Source organism: Colobus angolensis, unplaced genomic scaffold (genome assembly GCF_000951035.1).
Source record: "Colobus angolensis palliatus isolate OR3802 unplaced genomic scaffold, Cang.pa_1.0 Scaffold153, whole genome shotgun sequence".
NCBI classification, from domain to species: Eukaryota; Metazoa; Chordata; class Mammalia; order Primates; family Cercopithecidae; genus Colobus; species Colobus angolensis.
In genome coordinates, this window is record NW_012114633.1 from 3056193 (window position 1) to 3083990 (window position 27798).

At 40.4% G+C, this 27798-nt stretch overlaps 1 protein-coding gene across 3 annotated transcripts; it reads right to left on the minus strand.

The window, feature by feature from the left end:
- INPP1 (inositol polyphosphate-1-phosphatase) lies at window positions 1–27798 on the minus strand. 3 transcript variants are annotated; one of them, XM_011936456.1, is made up of 8 exons: window positions 27295–27792; window positions 24137–24318; window positions 21943–22086; window positions 10109–10376; window positions 7712–7772; window positions 4716–4916; window positions 2387–2561; window positions 1–822 (listed from the first exon to the last, which is right to left on the minus strand). In XM_011936456.1, the coding sequence occupies exons 4-8, from the start codon at window positions 10310–10312 to the stop codon at window positions 264–266; spliced, it is 1200 nt and encodes a 399-aa protein (XP_011791846.1). In that variant the 5' UTR covers window positions 10313–10376; window positions 21943–22086; window positions 24137–24318; window positions 27295–27792; the 3' UTR covers window positions 1–263. The 3 variants fall into 3 exon arrangements, with proteins under 3 accessions (XP_011791846.1, XP_011791845.1, XP_011791844.1); XM_011936455.1 differs by lacking the exon at window positions 24137–24318 and having other exon boundaries at window positions 27295–27798; XM_011936454.1 differs by lacking the exons at window positions 21943–22086; window positions 24137–24318 and having other exon boundaries at window positions 27295–27798.

The window sequence follows — 27798 nt, forward strand, 5'->3', positions numbered from 1 at the left end:
CCTGGCCAATATTTTACTGAAGTGTTTCAAGCAGCACTAACAGCACAATATTCACTGTAAGAATTTCATACACCAATATAATTGATGCATGAATGTCATTTATTGAAATTAACATTATTATGAATACATAATGGAAAAATGCTCCTCAAAAGAGGAAAGTGAATGTTAACCAGCAACAGGACAAAGCCATCTTCAAAAGACAGAGATAATCGGAAACAGTTTCACAGTTCAGTTTATATATGTACACCGGGGTTAGAGTTCCTCTATGTCTGCGTCTCTGCAGATTCCAGGTTTTGGACCAGGAGGCTCAGGAATGTCTCCAGCTGCTTCCTGGATCTGTATGCAATGAGTCCTCCCTTGTTGGCCCACCGATCCACCCCAGCAGCACCCTCATTTTCCACGTGGTACACCAACTGTGGCAAATCAAGCCCTGTTCCTGGATTTCTTTCTAAGCATTCTTTCAAGTCTACTATTCCCCCACCCATGGCCCGCAGTATGGCATGAGCAGCACAAGAGTCCCACTTGAACGTGGTATCTTCTGAAAAGATGTAAATGTCAACGAGGCCTTGGACAACACAAAGGCTCTTATAACCAGCCCCAGCTGCCCCGAATATGCGATCTCCACATACACGTGACAATGCAGCTTTGATAGTCTCCTTTTCACTTGTACTAATGACAGCTGAAAAACTAGGGGAGAATGCTGCCTCGGAGCCTGTGTTTCCAGTGTGTGTTTCACTGCCGCTCCTTCTAGAGATGGTGAGCTGAAGTGAATGCATGTTCGTCCCCATGTAAGAAAGGCCCCAATAGCACTGTCCTTTCCACCTGTGGAAGAAAAATTTCAATTGGTGATGATTATCACATTTGTTTTTCATTACTAATGTCACCTGCAAACTTAATGATATGAAGAAATACACAATTCATCATAACATGGTGAACCTTAACACCTTTAAGCCTAGGAATAGAGATCAGGTAGCTAGTTTATTTCCGAAAGGTTACTTATATGCGTGCAGCTGCCTGAGTTGTTGCAATTAGAAATGCTTTCAATTTTATGGCATTATCAGATCAATCTAGGACAACACTAAACATTTATGGGGTTTCCAGCTTCCAGAACCATTGCAAAATTTCATTACAACTTTTAGTATTTAAAGTTTAATAGGGAAAAAGGAATAGATAAGTGATATCTCTTTTCGATCGGCAAACATTGTACGATCCTTATAACAAGGTTTTCTTTGTTTGGTAACTCCTTTTCATTCTCTTATTCACTAGTTTCACTTTGGCTTCCAACACAAAGAAAGATGGACTCAATGTTATTAGTTTTTACAACCACAATAATTATAGCACCTTCCCTTTATCAATGCTTAACTTACTGTCTATGTTGTTACATATTTACAGATAAGGAAACAGGCTTAGAGAAAGTAAGTAACTTGCTGAGGCCCACTCAGCTAGAACGTGGTAGAATCTGCATTCAAACCCACAAAGTCTCACTCTGAATCTGTGCCATAAACTATTTTGTTGACCACCTCCATTACTAGGCCATGATTATGTCTGCATATTATTCCAATTCTTTTCAATTTCTTATTAACCTTTTAAAGATAGCAGAAACCCATTTTTAGTTTGGAAGATGGCGGGGGCAGGGGGAAAATATTAAAACTTAAGAGGTATAAACTTATGACTATTAAAGAGCAAATGAGTGTTACTTGAAGCAACTCAAGGTTCAATAAAAACATGTAATCCTATATAAGTGAAAAAATATGACCTATTTCAATAAAAATCTGAAGCTGCTTGTTCCACCTAGACTTTGCCATGCCCTGGAGTCAACCCCAAAGCACAGGCCATGGATCAGAGGCAGCTGGGTCCTGGCTGCTTTCTACACTCTGTTTAAGAGTACATGGAAGGGTGGGAGGAGGCAGAAAGGGAGTGTGAGTTAGGTTCTGATCCTGGCCATGCCTACTGATCTTTTCACAGGATAATTTTCACATTTTGTTTTGAACTTCTAAAATTATACCAAAGTTCAACTGGCTATACAGAGATGGCAGTTATCTTATTCCCAATGTATTGGAAGGCAGTGTTACCACCACTTTACTAATCTGATTTTGAGTGGATTCTAGAAACAGGGAACAGGATTACTATATTCCAAATGTAAAACTATGATTTCTCCAAGATAGTATTAATTTTAAAATTTCTACCAGCATGTACTTGGCCTCAAAGAAAATTATGCAAATCTAAGATTGAAAATAGAACTTTAATTCAAATATGCAGACTTTCAATGTGAACACTCCTATGTGTTAAGTCATGGGAATGTCATATAGTGATAATCCTAACAATAAGCAAAGCTGAGGTCATAAGTTCTAACAACCATAATATACCAAAAATATTTGCCTTTTACCTGAGGGTGTTTGGGTCTCGTGACACAAAAGGTTGATTGATGACTCCCATCAGGGGAACCCCTGTCTGTATGTCATAGACACCAATTAAAATGGTAACACACTGAAGTCCACAGGGGAAGATTCCCTGGTTGGATTTAATGTCAGCAGAACCTTTTATATACTGATAAGTTGAATCTGAAAAAGGAAGCAAATGTGTTTGGATTCAGGTAAAGATTATTTAGAAGACTCTGTTCCATATCATTTCTCTCTTCTACTGATTTGGTAAGCAATAATTTTTTACCTTTGGATGTCACTGTATTGAATTTTTATTTGGCCTCTTGTACTTTACTTCTAAATTGCTTGTGTTTCATTTTTCCTATGTGAGAACTCTTGAAGGGAGAGGATGTGTCTATAGTTCCTGTGGCACAGCGACTTGCATATAACAGGCATTCAAATATTTGTTACTTATCAAAAGCATTTAAAAAGTAATAACCAGAATAACTGGTGGGATTATTTTAGAAATACTACTAATCAGAGGACTAGTACAATGTGAGATGGAAAAGCCTCCTTCCAATGGGTGAAAAAAAGAAGACCTACTATTTGATAGCACAATAGAGTAACTATAATCAATAAGAACTTAATTGTACGTTTTAAAATAAAGAGGGTAACTAGATTGTTTATTACTCAAAGGATAAATGCTCAAAGGGATGGATACCCTATTCTCTGCGATGTGCTTATCTCACACTGCGCGTCTGTGTCAAAACATCTCGTGTACCCCAGAAATACATACACTATTATGTACCCACAAAAATGTTATAAAGAAAAAGAGAAAAAGAAAAGCCCCCTTCCTGTAATCGGTTACAGGTAAAATTATCTTTTACTATTATTATTTGGTCCCTCAAGTTAGAAGGAAGAAAAAGACAATGGTGGTGGCACCAAAAAAAGAAATTAATGGTGCTCCTATGAAACAGAGGCAGAGAAACTAGGTTTCCTCTTAAGAGATGTGCATGCCAGCAGCTGACTGCCGATGTCTAGGGAGTTAACACACGGCTAAGGATGTGCCTGGCAAAAGATTCCAAGAGCTTGAAAACAGCATCAATTCAGGGCAGAACCAACAAACAGGAGATCTCTGTCCCTCAGAAACTATAACTGATGCCAATTTACCCTTAAATGATCAAAGACTTGGGGAAAGGTTTTTAGTTTCCATATATCATCCACTGGCTGAATGTGATATAATTATCTGAAGATTAAACCTATTTCAATATCATCCTGTGAATAAACTTGTAGGATAGGAAAGGCCCAGGGAGGAGTTTGCCTGCTCCTCGAATGGTCCTATTGTGTTGGGTGGGGAAGAAAAAAAAGGAAGGGGGAGCTTATTAAAATTATTACCTAGAACTTTGTATTAATAGCATCATTGAAAATAAAGGCTGGCTGGGCGTGGTGAGTCATGGCTGTAATCCTAGCACTTTAGGAGGCCAAGGCGGGCAGATCGCTTGAACCCAGGAGTTTGAGACCAGCCTGGGCAACATGGTAAAAACCCCTTCTCTAAAAACAATATAAAAAATTAGCCTAGTGAGGTGGCATGCACCTGTGCTGCCTACTTGGGTCCCAGCTGGAGGATCGCTTGAGCTCAGGAGGACAAGGCTGCAATGAGTTCTGACTGTGCCACTGCACTCCAGCCTGTGTGCAACATGAGACTCTGTCTCAAAAAAAAAAAAAAAAGAAGGGTTACACTTTGGAAACAATGGATTATATATTATGGTTCTATCACAATCATGATCAAAAAAATGTAGAGCTTATACAGGGCTCACAAACTGCTCATGCGTCACATTAAGCTTTTTGCTTGACCTGTACAGTGCTTTTTTGATTGTTTGCTTGTTTAACTGAATTAGTAGCTAATGGTTAGAAATTGGGATGTATCACTGAAAACTTTGGATTTTGGTTTCTCTTTAAAAATCTGAAGAGCTGGCCTGGACTCCCATATGGCAACAATCTGCTAAAGCTAAGTGCTCTTTAAATGGCATGCGTGCTCAATTGGTCATAACTGCTCTCACTTCATCTTCTCATGTACTTACCAGTCTTTTGAAGATAAGTTAGTTCATCTTTGCATGTGTGCCTGTATGTGTGTACCTGTTATAGATATGTGTATATATACACACAGCTATAACATATATGTATTTATACAGAACACATAATGCATACACCTCAACTCTCATTGTTTTAAAACTTTAAAATTTTAAAAACTTCTAGGAGAGTTAAACTACACTCAATAATTTTTATTTTTCCAACTGCCCCCCCTGCCACCACCAAAAAAGATTATAAATAACAAACATACTCTCCTATACTTACCTATGGGGTCTACCCAAATTCCCAAAATGTCCTGTGGAACATTGATCTCCGTGGAATCCAGAGTTGGGTCAGTAAAGGCAACATCCTGATGAACAACCCTGGCTAATGCTTCAGATGCCACCTTGTTACCACTGAGGACTTTGCTAAGAAGCTCTGCTGTTTCTTCCTCTGTTGAACACAACCTCAAGGTAATCTTTTCCCCTAAGGTAAAGCCACACGATAAACCATTACATTTCAAGAGTTTCAGTGCAGAAAGAACAGAGAGAGAAAGAGCGAAAGAGTGAGAGAGACAGAGCGAAAGAGACACAGAGAGTGAGAGACAGAGCGAGAGAGTGAGACAGTGAAAGAGCGAGAGACAGAGACAGCAAGAGAGACAGAGCGAGACAGAAAGCAAAAGAGACAGAGAGCAAGAGAGACAGCAAGAGAGACAGACAGCAAGAGAGACAGAGCGAGAGAGACAGAGAGAGCGAAAGAGACAGCGAGCAAGAGAGAGACAGAACAAGAGAGAGCGAGAGTGAAACAGACACAGAGAGAGTGAGAGACAGAGAGAGAGAGCAAGAGAGAACGAGACAGAAAGCAAGAGAGACAGAGAGCAAGGGAGACAGACAGCAAGAGAGACAGAGCAAGAGAGTGAGAGACACACAGAGAGAGAAAAAGAGACAGAGAGATAGTGAGAGACACACAGAGAAAAAGACAGAGAGCGGGAGAGACAGTGAAAGAGTGAGAGAGAGCGAGACAGGGAGAGTGAGAAAGTAAGCAAGAGAGACAGAGTGAGCCAGCGAGAGAGTGAATCAAAAGCTGTACACTTAGATTAAGTGAGGGCAATATATCCATCCCAGCAGTTCCTAAGCCTGGCTGACTGCCAGAATCACCTGGCGGGGCTTCATCAAGGCAGATGCCCAGTGGCTACCCACACACTTAACCTGAATAGTAAGGGATGGGTTTCAGGAAATCAAAAGACCTCCCTAAAAAATGCCCATGTGGGCACAATTTTGTATCCCAGTTAAGGGACACATTGTCAGTTAATAATTCCTGAATTCCTGATCAGTAATCTTTTTAAAATTTCTTTTGATTTTTTATATACTTAAGTCACCCTATGTCTGAATATGTTATTGAAATATTTCAGCACACCGAAGTGCTTCTACCTCTTTATAGATACTGCTTTTAACTTAAAATTGTTTAAGCTAAGTAACACAAAAATGGTATATACTAATCTTTAAATGTAGTAAAACTTTATGCCTCTAAATGGTATACATATAAATAGCTCTCCTCTGTGGAGCCCATCGAGAACCAGAACATAAGCAAAGCTGCTTCTTCCAATGAAACGATAAGTTACCGAGGACAGGTGTTTTACCATCGCTTTAAACATGCTTCTTAGACCCTTGATTAATCTAGTTTCAGCCCTTGACAGAAGTGAGGGAAGAGGCTGGTAAAAAAAATAGGCAAGTTAATAGCAACAAGAGGTGACAGCAGTGGAGGAAAAAAAAATCTTAAAAACTAAGAAAACATGGCACTTTGGAACATTTTAGATACTCCTGCTATCTAGTAGCTATCTAGGTAGCTACTTCTACCCTTCTTATTCCAAGGGCCAGCAGTGTTTATATCAGCTGGGAGCTTATTAGAAAGTCAGAACTTGAGGTTGAGTGTGGTGGTTCATGCCTATAATCCCAGCACTTTAGGAGGCCGAGGTAAGCAGATCACTTGAGGTCAGGAATTCCAGACCACCCTGGTCAACATAGTGAAACCCCTGTCTCCAATAAAAGTTTTAAAAAATTAGCTAGGCATGGTGGCACACGTCTGTAATCCCAGCTACTTGGGAGGCTGAGGCAGGAGAATCGCTTGAATTTGGGAGGCGGAGGTTGCAGTGAGCGGAGCCACTGCGCTCCAGCCTGGGTAACAGAGGGAGATTCCATCTACAAAAAAAAAAAAAAAAAAAAATCAGAACCTCAGACGCCACCCCAGACCTATTGATTTTTTTTTTGAGACGGAGTCTCGCTCTGTCGCCCAGGCTGGAGTGCAGTGGCTGGCTGGATCTCAGCTCACTGCAAGCTCCGCCTCCCGGGTTTACGCCATTCTCCTGCCTCAGCCTCCCGAGTAGCTGGGACTACAGGCGCCAGCCACCTCGCCCGGCTAGCTTTTTGTATTTTTTTGGAGAGACGGGGTTTCACCGTGTTAGCCAGGATGGTCTCGAACTCCTGACCTCGTGATCCGCCCGTCTCGGCCTCCCAAAGTGCTGGGATTACAGGCTTGAGCCACCGCGCCCAGCGAAATCTCATCTCTAACTAAAAATACAAAAATTAGCCGGGTGTGGTGGCACACACCTGTAATCCCAGTCACTCGGGAGGACGAGGCAGGAGAATCACTTGAACCCGGGAAGTGGAGGTTGCAGTGAGCTGAGATTGTGTCACTGCACTCCAGCCTGGGCAACAGAGCAACTCTGTCTCAAAAACAAACAAAAAAACTTACTACTAAAAGGAAGCTTTTAGTTAGTCCACGTACTTCACAGAGGTTCTGAGACAGAAATGATGAGATGACTTGCTCAAGATCACACAGTATTTCAGAGCCATGGCCTCCTCTGAACTTTTAGCCGAGGTCCATGGACTTCCCCAAGAGTGCACAGATGGGTTTAAACCTAGGATCTGAAATTGTCTGCACAATTGTGTAGATGGGCATGTTTGGGGCTTTGATAACTTACATTAGATTCCCAAAGGGCCATGCAATTTTCCCAAAGCTTGAATTATAACTTACTTAAATGCCACAGATTTATATCTAAAATGATACATGGACTTGCTACATTATTCTAAGATACCATAGCTCTCTACTTAAGTTAAATGGCATGACATTCTGAGGTAGAAATTTAATGAACCTTAACATTTAAATATATTATGTTGTTTACAGTAAGTTGCTTCCAAACATTTAGTTCATGGTATAAATTAGAGATTAGAATACCATGTGATAATTAAATTACAAAGACACATTAAGATTCTTATACTTACCCAAGTCATTAGTAAACTCATTGGATTCTTCTCCAAAAATATTTTTTTCCAAGCCTGGAAACTGAATGATTCAGAATGTGATGAAAAATAAAACAAAAACCCATACACATGTTCAATTCTGAACAGATTTCAATGTTATATTTCAAATTAAATAGCACAATAAGAACTGAAATTCCAAAATTTCCAATTCTAGAAACCAATCCAAGTATAAAAAAACGAAGTCAGCTTGGCTCAGTGCTTAATTTTCTAATATTTTTCTGCCCTTTTGCCCCTCTAGAAAGTCAAAATCATGGTAGATGCCTGGTTCCCTTATGTCCTGTTTAGTTTGCAAAAGTACTTCTAGAAACTTCATCCTTCTACTTAAGGGCCATAGAATTCGAATATTTACAAAGGACGTTTTAACTATTGCTCTTAAACAGCATCCTAGTAGCTTATACAAGGTAATTTTGTTGATCAAGTATCTAAAAGCATGACTTGAGACTGGATAGAAGGAGTTAGAGGATAATATTCAATTTTGTTTTCATTTCCAGGCGTTTGTTTCCCTACTCTCAGATGTATCATCATTCAGGCTAGGAAGGGGATATGAAAAAAAAGAAAGATTTTGTTGACCAATAATTTAAGCATCAACATATAGAGTGAATAAATGGAGTCAAGTAAGGATCTTTCGTCATCTCTGTACGATCACGAAGCTTTCTGATACATTTTGCTTCTGATCCTTTCTGTAGTAAAGATAATTTTTCTCAAAATATGTGCTAAACTTTGATACACATGATGTTCTCAGGGAACAAAAGCAAGGACATGCTTCAAATATTTGAACTCGGTCATTTGTAGATGACAAATAGCTTTAATAATGCCCACAACCACTTAGTATTCATATTACTTTGTGGAACAGTACAAATCAACAAGGGCTGGCAACCAGCCCATTCATCAAGGGCTGACACTCAGTCTCCCAAGCCTGCTTAAAGACCGGTTCTGAGACTACAAGACAAAAGGCTCATGAAATAAAGATATTTTATACAGCTAAAATGGAATATCATTTATTTTAGCTCATGAATAAACAACTGCCTGAACTTTTTATAATGCTTTGAGGCAAATATTAGCCCATAAAAATTAATGTTGATACATTTTTAATCCAGTTGCTCAACCATCCCTTGCACCCAACTCTATTGATAAGTAAAAAACAAAAATAAATTTGCTTCATTTAGTTTATTGGAGTCAGATTTCATATGACATGAAAAAGTATAGTTTGTAGAGATTTCATGATGGCATTTAGTCTCTTCACTTGTGGTCAAGATTTCACTTAAATGATTCTAAATGGTTCTCAATATTTTGAAAATTTCATAGAAATTATTCCAATATTTTATAATGCTTTCTGCCATAAAGTTCTATTCTCCCAAATGTAATAGTTAGATTATCATATAAAAGGCAATATAATATTGCAAAGAACGCAGACTCTGGAGTCAGTCTTCCTGTGTTCAAAAACTGGCCCTATCATTTACTTGCTGTGTAACCTTAGGCAAGTTACTTAACCTCTGTGCCTCCCTTCTTTCACCCATTACATTGTAACAGTAGTTCTTACTTCATTAAATTGTTATAAGAGCTAAATAAGTTAATATATTTAAAGACTTTAGAATAGTGGCTGGCACATAGCATTTATAGGTGCTGCTAGTATTATTTCTATTTATTAACACAGTTTCTTTCTCTAGTCAGCTCCAGAAAGTTAGAATTGCAATCATTGTTATATTAACGTATTAACATGTTTATATGTTTATAACAAAGAACAATATTTTTCTACTAGAATAAAGGAGAGTTTAAGTCTCCAGGTACAATCTCATAACTGAAGCAACCATTATATAAATGATGAGATCCACAAGGTAGAACTTAATATATCAAGTTAAAAAAAAACAAAAAAAAAAAAAACAGGTTACAAAGCAGTGCACTCTCATTTCTGTTGCAATACATCGTATGGGTCATGTACACACATACACACAGAAGGAAAATGTTATAATATTTAGCAAAGCATAGCTGTGGTTTTCGCCAGTGGTGGGACTAAGAGGGTTCTTATTTTTGTTTATTTTCCAGAAAATATGTATTATTTATTAAAAAGAAATTCATTAGTAAATGAAAGGTTCTATACTGAAGTGTATATTTCTAGGTATTAGAATTGTGAGTGATTTTTATTTTCTTATTTGATTTTCTGTATTTTAAAGATTTCCTGCAATGAACATTTTATCAATATTGTAATCATGACAAGGAGGGAAAAAATCCAAGATGTTTACCTGAATTCAAGGTGCTAGTACAATGATAGAGGTGAGGCGTAAAAGGCATGCTCTTCTATGACCGGGAAAGCCACAGATGCAACTATTTTGCAATTATCTTGGCTGTGACCTTTCTTACCTTGTTCTCCATATTCTGTTTTATAACTTCCTGTACTAGTACATCAGCCAGCGTCTTGAAGTCAACTGCAAACTTCTTGTTCTTTTCTTCCTCTTTCTTTTCTTCGATCAACAGCTGGAAGAGGGCTTCCTGCTGCCTGCATGCCCGGGCAATGTTAGCAGCCTTCTCAGAGACACAGAGCAGTTCCCGGAGGATATCTGACATTTCTGAACCTTGCTTTTCAGTTGCAGCTGCTGGTGGAATTGGCACCCACCCTCTGGGCCGTCAGCTGGAAAAATACAAGAATGTGAAAGAGAAGACAGTTCAGAGAGTGATGTCAGGGTGCCTCTGGCACTACCAACAACCCATCTGGCAGTCAACCTGGTCAGCCTGGTGAACAGCTAGTCTATATCATCTTCACATCCTCAGTGTGGAAGACTCTAGATATAATCTAAAATTTGAAGCTTATTGTTTTTAATCTTGAAAAGAAATTTACACTCTCAAAAATATACCAAAAATTAAATTCTCAGTGACAGAAAAATCTTTGAATGAAAATCTAAATTCCTAGAGAGACAGGCAGATGGACACACAAGCCCAATGCTAAAGGCAAGCCAAATTCTTGTAATGACCTTAGAATGATCACATAGGCTTAGCAGCAGTGTTGAAGTAGTGCTTTCTTTCACCCTGTGGGAAGAAGGGAGAAGAAATGGATGAGGACTTAACGCTGTCAGTTCCAGGGCAACTTTCTTTCTTTCTTTTCTTTTTTTTTTTTCTGAGATGGAGTCTTGCTCTGTCGCCCAGGCTGGAGTGCAGTGGCGCGACCTCGGCTCACTTCAAGCTCCACCTCCGGGGTGCACACCATTCTCCTGCCTCAGCCTCCCCAGCAGCTGAGACCACAGGTGCCTGCCACCACACCAGGCTAATTCTTTGTATTTTTAGTAGAGATGGGGTTTCACCTTGTTATCCAGGGCAACTTTCTTTTTCTTTTCTTTTTTTTTTTTTGAGATGGAGTCTGGCTCTGTCGCCCAGGCTGGAGTGCAGCGGTGCGATCTCGGCTCAGTCCAAGCTCCACCTCTCGGGTTCACACCATTCTCATCCTCAGCCTCCCGAGTAGCTGAGAATACAGGTGCTCACCACCACACCCAGCTAATTTTTTGTATTTTTAGTAGAGATGGGGTTTCACCGTGTTAGTCAGGATGCTCTCGATCTCCTGACCTCATGATCCGCCTGCCTCAGCTTCCCAAAGTGCTGGGATTACAGGCATAAGCCACCATGCCTGGCCTGTCCAGGGCAACTTTCTAAAGTAGTAAGTACCAGACCAGCTAGCACCTTTTTTGTTGTTTTTGAGACAGGGTCTCACTCTGTCACCCAGGCTGGAGTGCAATGGTGTGAACACAGCTCATTGCAGCCTTGACCTCCCGGGCTCAAGTCATTTTCCCACCTCAGCCTCCTGAGTAGCTAGGACTACAGGTACATACCACCACGCCAGGCTAATTTTTGTATTTTTTGTGGAGATGGAGTTTTACCATGCTGGCCAGGCTAATCTCAAACTCTTGGGCTCAGGTGATCCTCCTACCTCAGCCTCCCAAAGTGCCGGGACTACAGGTATAAGCCACTGTGCCCAGCCTCAGATCAGCAAGCACTGTGTGTCCTGCAAGACCCTGAGGTCATTCTTCGGCTAGTAGCACAAGCCATCTCATTGCCAACTCCCTTACATCTCGTTAAAAAAAAGGCCCACTATCTATGCTGCTCCTTTACCCAGTAAAAGGTTGAATAATGAGGTGAAACATGCAACTTGTTGACACTTGAAAAGTTCTGGCTTCTAGGAGTGTTGTGCTATCAGACCTTGATTATATCTGTTAGGGATTTCTTGCAATTAGGAGAGAAACAGTTCTCATTTTTAATAGCAGCTACCTCTTACTGAAAAAGCTTGAAAAATTCCTATCTCATGAGAATTACCGTATTATCAACGCTGTTTTACAGTTAAACTGAAGCATAGCAAGGTTAAGTAACTTCAGGGTTACGGAACGCTAAACTGCAAGGCTTGGCATTGCTCCTACACACAAGCCCAGGCTCTTTATTATCATGATACAGTTTCCTTCATTAAAAGAAATTCCCTTAATAGGCCAGGTATGGTGGCTTACGCCTGTAATCCCAGCATTTTGGAAGGCCGAGGCAGGTGGATCACTTGAGGTCAGGAGTTCAAGACCAGCCTGGCTAACATGGTGAAACCCCGTCTCTACTAAAAATATAAAAATTAGCCGGGACTGGGCACAGTGGCTCACGCCTATAATCCCAGCACTTTGGGAGGCTGAGGCGGGTGGATCACCTGAGGTCAGGAATTCAAAACCAGCCTGGCCAACATGGTGAATCTCTACTAAAAAAAATACAAAAATTAGCCAGACGTGGTGGCCCACACCACGTCTCAGCTACTCGGGAGGCTGAGGAAGAGAATCACTTGAACCTGGGAGGCGGAGGTTGCATTGAGCCGAGGTTGCACCACTGCACTCCAGCCTGGGTGACTGAGCAAGACTCTGTCTCAAAAGAAAAAAATTCCCTTAATGGACTCTGGGAGGCTGAGAATTAGTACAACTCTGAAGATGTGGATGCAGTGGGAGTAAGATGTAATTTGTAATAGTCTTAAACAATTTTGCTAAAAAATATGTTCTCTCCTTAAGATTATAGGTCAACCACTATGAGAAAATATGTCCAGTCTCAGTAGTAATAAAAATAAAAGGGCACAAAAGCAATGAGATATCCTCTTTCACTATTGCATATGTTTTAAAGTTCACATTCCCTCTTGGAGATGTGGTGAAACAGGTGCTGATGCTCTGCTAACAGGCATGCAAACAAGTTAGGTTTCCAGAGGGCAATCTGACAAAAATGTGTCAAGATCCCTATAGATGTCACTGCCTTTAGTCAGTAGCTCCAGTTTTTCCTCAATTTGTGTTAAGGCAATCAGGGTTGAGTTAAAATATTTCTGCACAAGGAGGATTAATATTACAACAAAGTTGAAAATAATCTTAAATATTGGTAAAACAAAATAATATACAGTCGGTAAAATCATGTTTTTGAAGAATATTTAATAATGTGGAAATATGCCAATGCACTAATGTTAAGTGGAAAAACTACCTATGACCATATATAATTTGAGAGTATGTTATCCATTTGTATTTATACACATACACAGAGAGAAGGAGCTTGATAGAAAGATTAGTAGGTGATGTTTTAATGGTAGTTATAACTGAGTAATGGAATTATGGATGATTTTTAAATTATGCTTTTCTATAATTTTCAAATACTCGACAGTAAATACACAGTGCTTTTAAAACAATAATTACATTTTTTAAGTGTTTTGGGGCAATTAAGTATGAAGGTATAAGAATGTCTCAGCTCCTCGAGGCAAATGTCTAAATAAAACGAGACTGTGGTAATAATGCAAAAAGCTTTCAGGTGATAGAAAGGATCTAGTGAAAACTCAAACAAAAGCACCTGCCCACTTAAATGCCTTTTATTTCAGGAAGGAATGCTTTGTAGGAAGATTTACTTTAGTTGACTTGAATCTAAACATTAGGAAAAACAGCTGCATTAATAAAGCTGAGGCACGTTGCCTTAGAAATAATTGATGGTATATATGACATATATATGCCACAAATTATAAGTTACATATAATATACAATCACAAATATACATACATATCTCAGTATAATACATGGCCACAAAAGCATACATTCAGTAACCTTAATTTTTATTTCTTAGTAAATGTTCTGTGGTTACAAGGCAGAAGAATCAATGAATCAACAGTATCAATACAGCTTTTTATCAGCAGCATGAAGATCTCAAGGAGTCCAATTTGAAAGCTTTCAAGATATACAATATCAGCAGTGTTTATTTTATTCAAGTGTTAAAATCAATTTTTTTTCTTAAAAGAAACTGTATTAACTACACTGTTGAATAACCAAGAAACACTCCTTATAACATCCTAAGAACACTCAGGCAAGCTACTCACCCTGACTACAAGCTCCAGAAATCACCACCACTCCCTTCTCTCACGCAGAAAGCTTGTCAATTTAACCCTGGTGAGTTTCAGCACAAGTGCTGCAGTAATCTGGAGTTTGCCCTCTTTGGGCCCAACCTTTATTTCCTCAATAATGACCACTCTCACCTGACCTGAGCAGCTGCTGCTTAGCCAGCACAGCAACTTGACTAATGGGAAAGAACTACTGGCTATTCACTGCAGCCCTGTAATGAACAGGTCTACAGATTTTAGGAATTCCTTATAACACAATAATCAGGTTTTTCAGTTCCAAGGTTATCCCAGAGTTCACTCTTCATTTTGGCCCTAGGCAACACTGTCATATTTTGTCAAGTTCCAGGTTGAACTGCCCAGTTTCAGATTGAAACCACTTTCTCCAGCTAAGCTAATGAACCCAGCATTTGTTCAGGGCCTTTCTCCAAGGCCCTGGCTCTCCATATATCCTCAACTCAGTTCACATAGGCAGGCCACAAGCCTGAGGGGAGCATTGCACAATTCATCCTCACCTTGAATGGCTCAACTTGAAATAGTTTGTCTATGGAGAAACTGAAGGCTACATCTAATGCAGAATTTCTTCTTCCATTTTATCAATACATTTTATTAAAACTCGTGGAAATTATCTTTCAGATGATTTTTTAAATTTTTTATTTATTTTTTCAACTTTTATTCTAAGTTCAGGGGTACATGTGCAGGTCTGTCATATAGCTAAACCCATGTCACGGGGTTTGTTGTACAGATTATTTCATCACTAATGGGTACTAGGCTTGATACCTGAGTGATGAAGTAGATGATTTTTTTAAAAGTAAGTTTACATACTCATTATTCACCTAAGACCGTTTTATTTCAACATTATACTTTAAATAAAAATTATTGTAGACATGATTAGTAAGTTATGGCATTTACCATAATTTAATAGCCTTGACTATAGAAGAATTCCTCTTGATTAGTATTTCTCAATGGATGTTCTGATAATTACTTGTATCAGAAATACCCAAGGCGGCCTTCTAAAAAAACAGATTGCTGGACTCTACCCCAGCTTAGTGAATCAGAATCTCTGGAGACAAGGCCTAGGAATCTGTATTTTTGTCAGCATCCTGTATAACTCTAAACACTGAGATTTAATAGCTCCAGTTCTCCAGGTTGCTTATTTTTCTTTACCTCTACACTGGCAATTTTGGTGGCAGCTGGCACCTGCTGGCAGGTATCTTGGTGAAACAGTATAGGTACAGTGGTTTTGCTATTTGTTATTCTTGTGCAAAGATAGGTTAAAATTGAAATAGCTAACATTTACTAGGTGCTTACTATATGCCAGGCATCCTTCTAGGCACCTTACATGTATTAACTCATTTAATTCTTATATAACCTTAGGAAGTAGGTACTATTATCGCCATTTTACAGATGAAGAAACTGAGGCACAAGGAGATTGTTTCCTGAAAATCACAGAGCTAGGAAATTGTGGGACAAGATTCAAACCTAGGCAAGCTGGCAAAAGCCCACACTGTTGACCAGTATCTAGCCAATGAAATCTTTTCATCAATTGTTAGCTATTAAAATAAGGGAAAATCAGTAATTGTTGGATAATAATCATAAATACATTAGTATTATAAGGTACATTATATAACAACAACAACAAAAAATACACACACACACACCCCTAGTTGATATCTGTCACTAGGTTTGATCATTATATGTCACTATTTGACTTCCCTTTTACTCCCAGAAAAACCTTTTCTCCAGCTGATCTTCAGCCTCTGTTAAGGACCCTTCTGGGTAGTAAAAGCTCATCTATTACATTCCACTGATGTCTCCCTTAACTGTCATGGCATTGATGGCAGGGGAGATGCCCAATATCTAATTCTTCTGGTGTTAGTTTGTTAAGACTGGGTAGCTTAACAATAAAATCATACTTTTTCACAGTTCTAGGGGCTGGAAGTCCAAGAGCAAGGTGTCAGCAGGAATGGTTTCTCCTGAGGCTTTGCTCCTTGGCTCGCAGATGGCCCCTCTCACTGTGGCCTCACCTGGCCTTTCCACTATAGGTGTTAATCTCTGGCATGTCTCCCTTTTCTTACAAAGACGCCAGTCAGACTGGATTAGGGTCCGCCTGTATGACCTCACATAAACTTTAAAAGTCCTATCTGCAAGTACAGTCCCATTCTGAGGTACTAGGGGTTAGAGCTTCAACACGTGAATTTTGAAGGAACATAATTTAGCCCCTAACACCTCTCCTGAAAGAGAGGCCTTGGTTACCTTAGCAACCCAATCTATTAGCTGACACAATCTATTCCTTTGTCTTTTGTTTTCTGGCCAAAAGTGAAAATGGGATAGTGTTTTCTTCCCCATTTATGTGGTCAATAAGAAACATCTGTGAGGCAGTCGTTCCCACTAAGAGCTACTCACTTTAACAGCCAAGTAATTAATATTGCAGTGAGCACTGAATCTCTCATAAGCCTTGTTTTGTAACAATCCATTTCAAGTCACATTTCAGCAAAATAGGCTTAAAGAAGTTTCATTACTCCCATCTCAAACCAAATGTTTATATCTATATGTTTAACATAAAATTGTGTCACAATGTCAGAGAGAATTAGGGTCTCTTTTGCTTTTGTAGGATTGTCTAGTCCAGTTGGAGAACTACTGAAGGAATTGAAGTATGTCAGAAGGAAAAAAGGTTGTTAAGACTTTTCTTGGAAACCCAAACCTCTCTACAAAGATAAATCTCGAATTTCTAGCCATTATCAGAACATCAGAGGTTTAAAAATCCTATCTGAATAATTTAGACATATTTCAGATGGGATAAACTATATAGTGGAAAACACACAGGCTTTGGAATCAGAAACACCTGGGTTCAAAACCTAACTCTGCCACTAACTAGCTGTGTGGCATCAGGTATTTTCTTACCCTCTCTGAGACACTCTCTTCATCTTTAATATAAAGATTAATAGTTACCGTGCAGTGATGTTGTGAAGATCAAATGAGATATTTCTGGAAGAATATCACAGAGCACAGAGCTTTACACATGGCAGATAATAAATGATAGCTATGACTATGAAATACAACCTCACAGAAACCACAATCACATGTCTTAACTTGAGAAAGTAAGAGGTTGGCAAGTTTATGTGGGTCACTGAAACCTTTTCTTGAAACTTACTACTCCATTAAATCCAAAGCCTGGGAACTACTTGTAATTCTCTGAGTAACCCAAATAAAGTTCCTTTATGTCGGTCAGATCTGATTGCTTCAGTTTCTGGGCATCTGGGTGGAAACTCAGGCTCCTAGAGGCTGAGACTACTCTGGCTTTATGGTAGACAATCTGTGACTGGCTTGGGAGAGCCGTTTTTCTGTCAAGGGAGATATTTTGTGAGGATTGTGGGGCCCAGAGTGCTCCTTCTCATGTGAAGAGCCTGGTTGTAGCAGAAGCTGGCTATGCCCTTTTGTTGTCCACAGTGACAGAAGAGTGACGACATAGATAAGGGCCTGCCACAAAACAGAACTGCTCTCTAATCAATAGGCAAGGGAGTCAAAGCACTTCTGTTGACATTTCCCTCTTCCAGCAGATAATTCAACACTTTACAGAGTCCACGTTTTTGCCCATTGCATATTGACTCCACCCCACCCCCACGGTTCACATCCTGAATTCTGCCTCTCACTCATCTTCTGAGGAATGGCAATTTGAAGCTATTGTGTGGTGGCCCTGCCTGACAGCTATTGCTGCTAGGGGAAAGGGCCAAGCTTCCATGGGTGTTTTACAAGAAGGTGTTTCTCATGACCTTTTCCAAGGGGGTACAGCTTTCCAGAAGTCTGTGTAGGTGGCCACATGATGGCAATGGCCAAGGCTCTATACAGATCACACTGCTGTTGTAGGGGAAACATAGACTTCATCCCACCTCTCCTTTGCTCCATACTTAAGGGCTGCCTTGGGGAGTAGATTTAAGGATTGGAGGCTGTTTGTGCAGAAGGGACAGGGGAATGGAAGTGGGCCCACACTAAATATGGAGTGGGGCTCGCTGTGTTGTGCCACTTGCTAATGGTAGCCTCCCCTGAGATTCCTGTGAGGCCAGAGGGAAACTGTACTACAAACTACAAGCCTTACTAGAGATTTGCAATACTGCCTTTTAGCTCATTGGAAACTAAATTGTTTTCCCAGTGTATAAGCCTTGTTCAACTTTCAGATATTTGACTGTCAAACATTTCTCAGGAATATTACAGTTTGGGACTACCTGTACTTTCTGGGTCTTATTTCATGTTGATCTGGGTGATGTTGCTATCATTACCTCATGGGCTCTGATTAAGTTTAGCCTTTTAGTAGCTGATTTTGCACTATCCATTTGCTCTCCTGCTCTGGGAAGATTGTAAATTTGCACATACTGCTCCCTCTGGTTGACTTGCTCTTCTTCCTGCTTTCTCTACCTAATGCTCACTCACCTTCTCAAAATCAGTTCAAGGGCAAGAGGTTTGAATAGGCACTTCATAAAAGAGGATATCCAAATGGCCAATAAACATACAGAAACACAGTCTACCATATTAGTCATCAGGAAGATGCAACTTAAAATCTCAACAGGGTGCCACTATGTATCCAATGGAATAGCTAAAATAAAAAAGACTGAAAATTTCAAGTTTTGCTAAGGGTATGGAGCAACAGAAACTCTTATGAACTGCGGGCATGAATGAAATTGGTATAATCATTTTGGAAAACTATTTGTAATTTGTTATATAATGTATGATCCAGCAATTTAATTTCCCTTGTAGATATTTACCCAACAAAATTCATGCAGGTATGGATTAAAAGACACGTACTTATGAGCAGCATTATTTGTAATAATCTAACATCGGTAATAACCCAAAGAACCATCAATAGTAAAATGGAATAAACTGCAGCATATTCATGTAGTGAAATGCTATACAGCAGTGAAAATGAATGAACTGTGACAATAGGCAACATGGACGCATCTCACAAAAACATGCTGTCAAGTGAAAGAAGTCAGGCACAAAAGATATATGGTTGTGCCATTTAATTTATTTAAAGTTCAAAAACAGGCAAAATGAACCTATAGTGTTGGAAGTCACAATGGTGGTGATCTTGGAGAAGAAGGCGGGGTTACTGATGGCGGCACTGGTAATGTTCTGGATATGAGTGATGGTTACATGGGTGGGTTGACTTGTGTTAATTCATTAGGCTATCTGCTGAGATTCCTAATGTTTATGTGTATATTTCTAATTCAATAAAAAGGTTTGTTTTTAAAAAATGTATGTGTAAAAGGAGGAGAATCATTTCAACTGTTGGCTCCTTCAGGAGACATTCTGACTCCTCTTCCATCTTAGGCACCTAGGCCATGGGGCAGTGGAGATGGGCCAAATCTATATCCCATCTTTCTAGCACTCAATTCATTGGTTTACTTGTCTATGCTCTGTCTGACAAGAGATTTAAATGCATGTGGTGTCTTGGGACTCGTAGTGCATAACTGAGAGGTGTTCAATAAATGTTGGCTGATGAATTTTCCCTTAACCTTGTAAATACAGAATTCATCCTTGTCACACTGTTTATTGTACTTGTATTTTATCAGCATTAGGCACACAGGCCCATATTTGTATAAAAGTCTACATATATTCCATATTCATTTACAAGAACAAACCAAGGCTGTATTTGAGTAACTAGCAACTGAACTGCATTTTTGGAGCACCAAATCAGAATCTAAAATTACGCCCTTTCATCTAGAGGTGACCTATCTTTAACAAGATTAATTTAATTAAATCACTCAAAATAGTAAGTTTAATTTGCTTTTGTAAGAAAAGATATTAAATATGGAATATGTGAATCTTTTATTTAACCCTAACATTTCTCTCTCTTTCCTCCCTAACCTTCAAACTTCAATTCCACCTCAAATGATGATGACATACACATCACTCCAAGCTGGTCAGTCTACGCTTGCTCTATTGTGAAGCTACCAATGGACCACATTAGCCTACATTTTTGCTCACTGAAGCTGCTTAAAGCAATAGACTACAAAGATGTCCCTTGTTCTCAAATGTTGTTCTAATAGCTTGTATATGGAAGCCTGTGCTAAAGCCGTGTTTTCCAAATCAGTTAAGATTAAGAATTAATTAAGACACATTAAAAATAAAGACTTTTAGAAAGGGGAATGTCAGCTGATTTTTATCCAACAATTTAAGGAAAGAGCAGGTGCAACAGTCAGCTCTACCCTCACTGGTTACTTAAGAACAGAACAGGGAGCCTTGTTCCACTAAGAGTCAACTTATATTGCCTTTTGGTAAAGTAAATTAAATGCTCGGAAAAAAATAGTTGATTTACATAATAAGTATTCTATAGTAACCTAACAGTTGTATAAAAGATGAATTTCGGATACTTCTCAGAACTCATCTGAAAATTGTGAAAAAGTATTCCATTTAGAAATACTTTAAAATTTGTTCGGGCATGGTGGCTCATGCCTGTAATCCCAGCACTTTGGGAGGCTGAGGCGAGTGGATCACCTGAGGTCAGGAGTTCAAGGCTAGCCTGGACAACATGGCAAAATCCCATCTCTGCTAAAAGTAGAAAAACTAGCCAGGCATGGTGGTGCATGCCTATAATCCCAACTACTCAGGAGGCTAAGGCAGGAGAATCGTGTGAGCCTGGGAGGCGAAGGTTGCAGTGAACCAAGATCACACCACTGCACTCCAGCCTGGGTGACAAAGTGAACTCTGTCTCAAAAAAAGAAAAAGTTTGATAGTCACCTTATTTTTTAGACTCCCTTTTCCATAGTTGGAAGTATTTTCACCAAGGAGAAATTTTGTTCAGTTAGATATTTTTCTATCTGCTGTGTTCCAACTACAGTACATGCTTAAGCTTTTGTACGCTAAGAGATGTTTCTAGAACCTTGGTGTCACAAATGAAACCTGAAATCAGATAGTATATAAATAGAAGCAGATTCAGTGTAACTATCTTAACTATCAGAAATAATAATTTTTTTTTTTTGAGACGGGGTCTTGCTCTGTCCCCAGGCTGGAGTGCTGTGGCACAATCTTGGCTCATTGCAAGCTCTGGTTCCTGGGTTCACACCATTCTCCTGCCTCAGCCTCCCAAGAAGCTGGGACTACAGGCACCTGCCACCATGCCCGGCTAATTTTTTGTATTTTTTAGTGAGACGGGGTTTCACCATGTTAGCCAGGATGGTCTCGATCTCCTAACCTCGTGATCCACCTGCCTCGGCCTCCCAAAGTGCTGGGATTACAGGCGTGAGCCACCGTGCCTGGCCTGAAAGAATACATTTTTTAAAAATACAAATTTGATGCATTAATTCAAGGCAGAAAAAAAGATCAGATGTATGGTTTGTAGCGAGAATATTTTCCAATGGAATATTATTTATAGTTTTGATCATTGCTAATCAGAATCTAGAATCTTATTAATTTATTTTTATTTTTCAGACAAGGTTTCACTTCCATCACCCAGGCTAGAGTGCAATGGTACAATCTCGGCTCACTGCAACCTCTGCCTCCCAAGCTCAAGTGATTCTCCTGCCTCAACCTCCCAAGTAGCTGGGACTGCAGGTGCATGCCACCACACCTGGCTAATTTTTGTATTTGTAGTAGAGATGGGTTTCACCATGTTAGCAAGGCTGGTCTCGAACTCCTGACCTCAGGTGATTTGCCCACCTTGGCCTCCCAAGGTGCTGGGATTATAGGCGTGAACCACCACAGCTAGCCTTAATCTTCAATCTATTTTGAATGTAACATTTTTCATTAATTAAAGAAGATTCCCAGTTCAATTTATCTTTCCTTTAGAACTCATGCCATACTAATTGGAGGCACCAGCTCCTTTAACACTTACTATTTATTGTCTGGATGGGCCTGGATGGGCCTGCAGGGTATGCGGTAGAAAGAGCCTTGCTTAGGACACAGGAGAGCTGGTTCTTAGGCTCTGTTTTGCCAATCAGGTATATAAACTCAGCCACATGAAATAAGCTCTGAAGGACTTGTTTTTCCCATTTTGTAAACATAAAAAAGGAAAAGAAAAGCGGGGGCAGAGAGGTTGGATTGGATGATTTCTATGGTCTGTTCCTGTTCAAAACTTCTCTGTTTTTTATATCTACTTTCCATATAAACAAGATTGGGGAATATTATTCAGCCATAAAAAGAAAGGAAATTCTGATACATGCTACAACATGGATGAACCTTGAAGACATTATGGTACGTGAATAAGCCAGACTGAAAAGGACAAATACTCTATGATTCCACTTATATGAAGTACTCAGAATGTCAAATTCGTAGAGACAGAAAGTAGGATGGTGGTTACCAGGGCTGGGAAGAGAGGGTAGAGTCATTGTTTAATGGGTATAGAGTTTTTGTTTGGGATGATGAAAAAGTTCTGGATGTGAACAGTGCTGATAGTTGCATAACAATGTGAATGTACTTAATGCCACTGAGTTGTAATTTGAAAATGGTTAAAATGGTAAATTTGATATTAGATATCTTTTACCACAATTTTTTTAAAGAAAAATTATAAGTTCAAAGAAATGCACATTTCAAAAGCTTTTAATGTTTATCATCTACACAATAAGGGCATAATAAATATTCGTTGACATATTTTTAAAAAACAAGTTGGGGTAGTGGTAGGAAAATTAGGTTTAAAGAAGGGCACTAGGCTATGTGTCTTTGATTTTATACAGCAACCACACCAGCGTTTTGTTTTGTTTTGTTTTTGAGATGGAGTCTTACTCTGTTGCCCAGGCTGGAGTGCAGTGGCATGATCTTGACTCACTGCAACCTGCGCCTCCCAGGTTCAGTGATTCTCCTGCCTTAGCCCCCCTACTAGCTGGGATTACAGGCACGCGCTACCATGCCTGGCTAATTTTTGTATTTTTAGTAGAGACCAGGATTCACCATGTTGGCCAGGCTGGTCTTGTACTCCTGACCTCAGGTGATCCACCTGCCTCGGCCTCCCAAAAGTGCTGGGATTACAGGCATGAGCCACTGCGCCTGGCCTCCATCCTCATTTTAAAAGTTGCTGATAATGAAAAATGATGGCATCAACTTATTATGCTTTCCTTAAGCAATATTAAAAGAACAATTTTCTTTGGTCACTTGAATTTAATCCCTTTGATATGAATTAACACTTTCATTTGCATTGAGCAAAGCCTACCATTGTCATTTTAGAGGAAAAGGGCAAGCTGAAACATCTATTGGTAAAGTTGGCAAATACTTAAATTAATTTAAACATGGATAATTAATTTAGTATATTTTAAATATTTAGTTGGTTAAAAGTAAAAACAAATGAGCAAATAACACACACTCTCCATCCCCCCCAAAAAAAGGAGAAAAAAAAAGTAATGTAAAAAGGAAGAAAGAAAAGGAAAATAAATTCTGACATTTTGCACTGTGGTAACTCATCTTGTCAAATTATTTTATAGGTATTTAATATTCCATTTCGTTAATTTTTTATATATAATTGACCAAGTTTTATGGCCAAGTAAATTTTTTTTCTTTTTTGAATGGGGTTGGGAGTCATTTTTTAAAAAGCTACAAATAAGGAGCCAGGTGTGGTGGCTCACGCCTGTAATCCCAGCACTTTGGGAGGCCAAGGTGGGTGGATCAAGAGGTCAGGAGACCGAGACCATCCTGGCTAACACGGAGAAACCCCATCTCTACTAAAAATACAAAAAATTAGCCTGGCGCGGTGGCGGGCATCTGTAGTCCCAGCTACTTGGGAGGCTGAGGCAGGAGAATGGCTTGAACCCGGGAGGCAGAGGTTGCAGTGAGCCGAGATCGAACCACTGCACTCTAGCCTGGGCGACAGAGTGAGGCTCCGTCTAAAAAAAAAAAAAAAAGAAAGAAAGCTACAAATAAGGTATTCAAATTTGCATGCCTGCCTTACCTGTATTTAATCAGGTACATGGAAAAGGTAACAAATAAATCTATAATATGAAAGAAATTAGGCTGGGTGCAGCAGCTCACACCTGTAATCCCAGCACTTTGGGAGGCTGAGGCAGAAGGATGTCACGAGCCCCCAGGAGTTTGAGACCAGCCTGGACAACATAGTGGGACCCCATTTTTACAAAATTTTAAAAATTAGCTGGGATGGTGGCACGTGCCTGTAGTCCCAGATACTCGGGAGGCTGGAGTGGGAGGATTGCTTGAGCCTGAGAGGTGAAGGCTGCATGAGCCATGATCATACCACTGTACTCCAGCCTGGATGACAGAGTGTGACCTTTTCTCAAGAAAAAAGGAAAAAAAAGAAAGAGAAATTATTAGGTACAATATTTTGCTGTGGATACTAGTTACAGTAATCTGCATTAGTCATCCATTAATAAAATGCTCTTATCACATTCCAGAACTTGAATTAACATTACATACCACATAAAAAAGACAAAAATATGTTTGCTAAATTTGATCAGCAGAAAGTTGACCAGAAAAAAATATAAAAGTTTCAGATTTCCTAAATGAGTGGCATCATCATATTAATAAAATCATAGTTTCCATATTTGAACATTTTATGTACAGGAGTCCTAATAAGTTATAGCAACTATTCATTCCAACAATAGTCATTTCCCACCTGCATTTCCCAAACTCACCTTTTTTTGTTGTTGTTGACTATTTTAAAATTTTATCATTTTTGTCTATTTGAAATATCTCCTTTCTCTTAGAAATTCTAATCCAGGAAGTCTCAAGTTGCAATCTGGGAATCTTTTAAACCGCTTTTATACTCTACCTACTCCCCCACTTGCCTACTACCCTGAGGAATTTTACAATCAGACAAGTTTGAGAAACAGTACACAACATCAATCACAGGAGATGGGAAACAGAACTTTTATTTTTTAAATTTTAACTTAATTTTTATTTTTTGAGATGAAGTCTCACTTTGTCGCCCAGGCTGGAGTGCAGTGGCACAATCAGGGCTCACCGCAACCTCTGATTCCTGGGTTCCAGGGATCCTCCTGCCTCAGCCTCCTAAGTAGCTGGGACTACAGGTGCTTGCTACCACGCCTGGTTAATTTTTGTATTTTTACTACAGACGGGGCTTCACCATGTCAGCTTGGCTGGTCTCGAACTCCTAACCTCAAGTGATCCACCCTCCTTGGCCTCCCAAAGTGCAGGGATAACAGGCGTGAGCCACCATGCCAGCCAGAGCCTTTATGTCTAAGCTCTCAGCCAAACAAACACATTAACGTAGTTTTATTAACTTCATTACAAGATTCAAAGTATCTTAACAAGAACATTCATAAGGACTCACATCTGGAAAAAGTGCTTATATATACCATCCTCACCTTTAAAAAATGAAGATGACATTTGTTTTCATTGATCACTTTATATAACATAATTACCTTTTAAGCAATTTCTGTATAACATGAAATAGAATGAGACATTTTCTAATTGTTATTAGAGACAGAATTAAAAAGTAAAATAAATATATAATAACCTTTATAACTTTTGTCTCACAGGCCTTCTAAGTCAAACAAGAAATTATCTTTTCATTTTTTTCAGGACTATAACAAGTAATGCTATAATTTAAATCTATAATAAAGTATATCATTTTAAAGGGCATTAGTGAAAGCTGCAATTTCCAAGCAAGTGGTGGTTTAGTTCAAAAGCTTGAAAAGTGGTAGCTTACTCTACACAAAAAGTACAGTGTAACTCTATGTATTTGACATAATTCTCTTCATGACTAAGAGCTAACTTCAAAAGTAGTATAAAAATCCATAAAAACTTAAAAATAAAGTAGGCTCTACATAAGAATGGAAACAAATACCTGTATTGAAAAAATGAATTATTCCATTGCCTTTATTTTTTCCCTTATGTTCTCTATTTTAAAAGGTAAGAATGAGCCGGGCGCGGTGGTTCACGCCTGTAATCCCAGCACTTTGGAAGGCCGAGGCGGGCGGATCACGAGATCAGGAAATCGAGACCATCCTGGCTAACACGATGAAACCCCGTCTTTAATAAAAAAACAAAAAAAAAAAAAAAAAAAAAGCAGCCGGGCGTGGTGGTAGACGCCTGTAGTCCCAGCTACTCAGAGGCTGAGGCAGGAGAATGGCGTGAACCTGGGAGGCAGAGCTTGCAGTGAGCCAAGATCGCGACACTGCACTCCAGCCTGGGCGACAGAGCGAGACTCCGTCTCAAAAAAAAAAAAAAGGTAAGAATGAGATCACTTAGCTAATACACCAGTCAAGAGTAGTTCAGTGGATTACTTTCATCCTTATACTATTATCAAGTTGAGCAGGGCTGATCCTTATCAACTTTTCTGGCTTCAAAGCTAGGAATCAGAGTAAAAGGGCTAAAAAATCTTTTACTCAACAGATGGGATCCACTTAAGTGGTCTGTCCATACTTTGAACCCACTGTTCTTCTGAAGTGAACACCATCATACAGTGGGCAAATTTCTGCTTATTCAACACTTTAAAAATAGCTTTAAAACGAGAAATCTCCAAAAAACACGCCGTGGTTTCTTATAAGGGTTTTTCATAGATGCACTAAAGTAAGCGTTTCCTTTCACACTCTGCGCCTAACCGTCTACATGATAGGGCCAAACCCAGGTTAAATATTTTTTTCCAGCTACCACTCTGGACACACCAACTAATTATGCACGCCTCACAAAACCACCTTTCAAAATGCAGAGAGAATTAACAGCAAGGAAGTAAAGATTTTTCTAAATATAGTCCCATCATGTTTATTTTACACTCATCAAGTAGGTCACTGGAGGTAGCAGGCAGCTAGGGACGGTCAGAAGCATCTCTCAAAGCCAAGGGTGAGACCAAGAGGCCACTGACAGCTGCGCCATCTACCTGTTGCAGCTGGGCCACTGCTCTGCTTCCTCCTACAAATGCTAATGATTAGATTTTTTTAAATCGTTGTTTACCACCCTTTCTTCCCGCCCCCCATCCCCTTCGGGCCGCTCTGGCAGGGCCAAGGGCGCCGCGGGACTCGCGAGCTCCTCTCTGCGCTGGCTGCAGCGGCGATGCCGGGCATGCCTGGCCCGGCCGGGCTGGGTCCGGGGCGGCCTCGCTGCCGGGGCAGGGACCTCGCAGGCCGGCGCGCAGAGGCGAGGAGCCCTCCCGGCGCCATCGACTCACCTACCCGCGGAGAGGCGACGGCGCGCGCCGCTCACCAGCCCGGGGCCCAGATCCGAGAAGGAGGGGCAGCGGCGCGGGGACCCGGTGGCGGGTGGCGTAAGGAGGAAAACGTATTACCTAAGCAGGGGATGCGGACAGAGCAGGAGGCAGCAGCCTTTCCCTCGAGAAACGGAAGCGGCGGGGGAGGAGAGCAGGAGGAGTGGGAGGAGGAGGCGCGGCCCGGGCGCGAGGTTAGGCTAGGGACGCTGGGCGTGCGGTCGCACGCGCGGTCAGAGAACGAGGGCTGGAGAGGACGGCGGAGGTCAAGCGAGCGAAGGCAAAGCCTGGGCGACGCGCGGTCCCGCTCGGCTCGGCACCGGATCCGAGCTCTGCCTGAGCCAGGCCTCCGCCCCCGGCTTTCCCGCGGCACCGCGGCGTGGAAACGCGCGCTGCCGCCTCGGGGCTCCCGGGACGCGCGGGCCCCCCACGCCTGCCCGAGCCGGGCGTCCGCGACGTCACAAGTGGAGCGCGATGATTCAGAGGGAGGGCCAAGAAGGGAAGGGCTCTGGGGTCCGCTCGGCCACGGCTGCTGTTTCCTTGTCGCCGCCCACGAATTCACTTTTAAATCTTCCTCCTCCATTC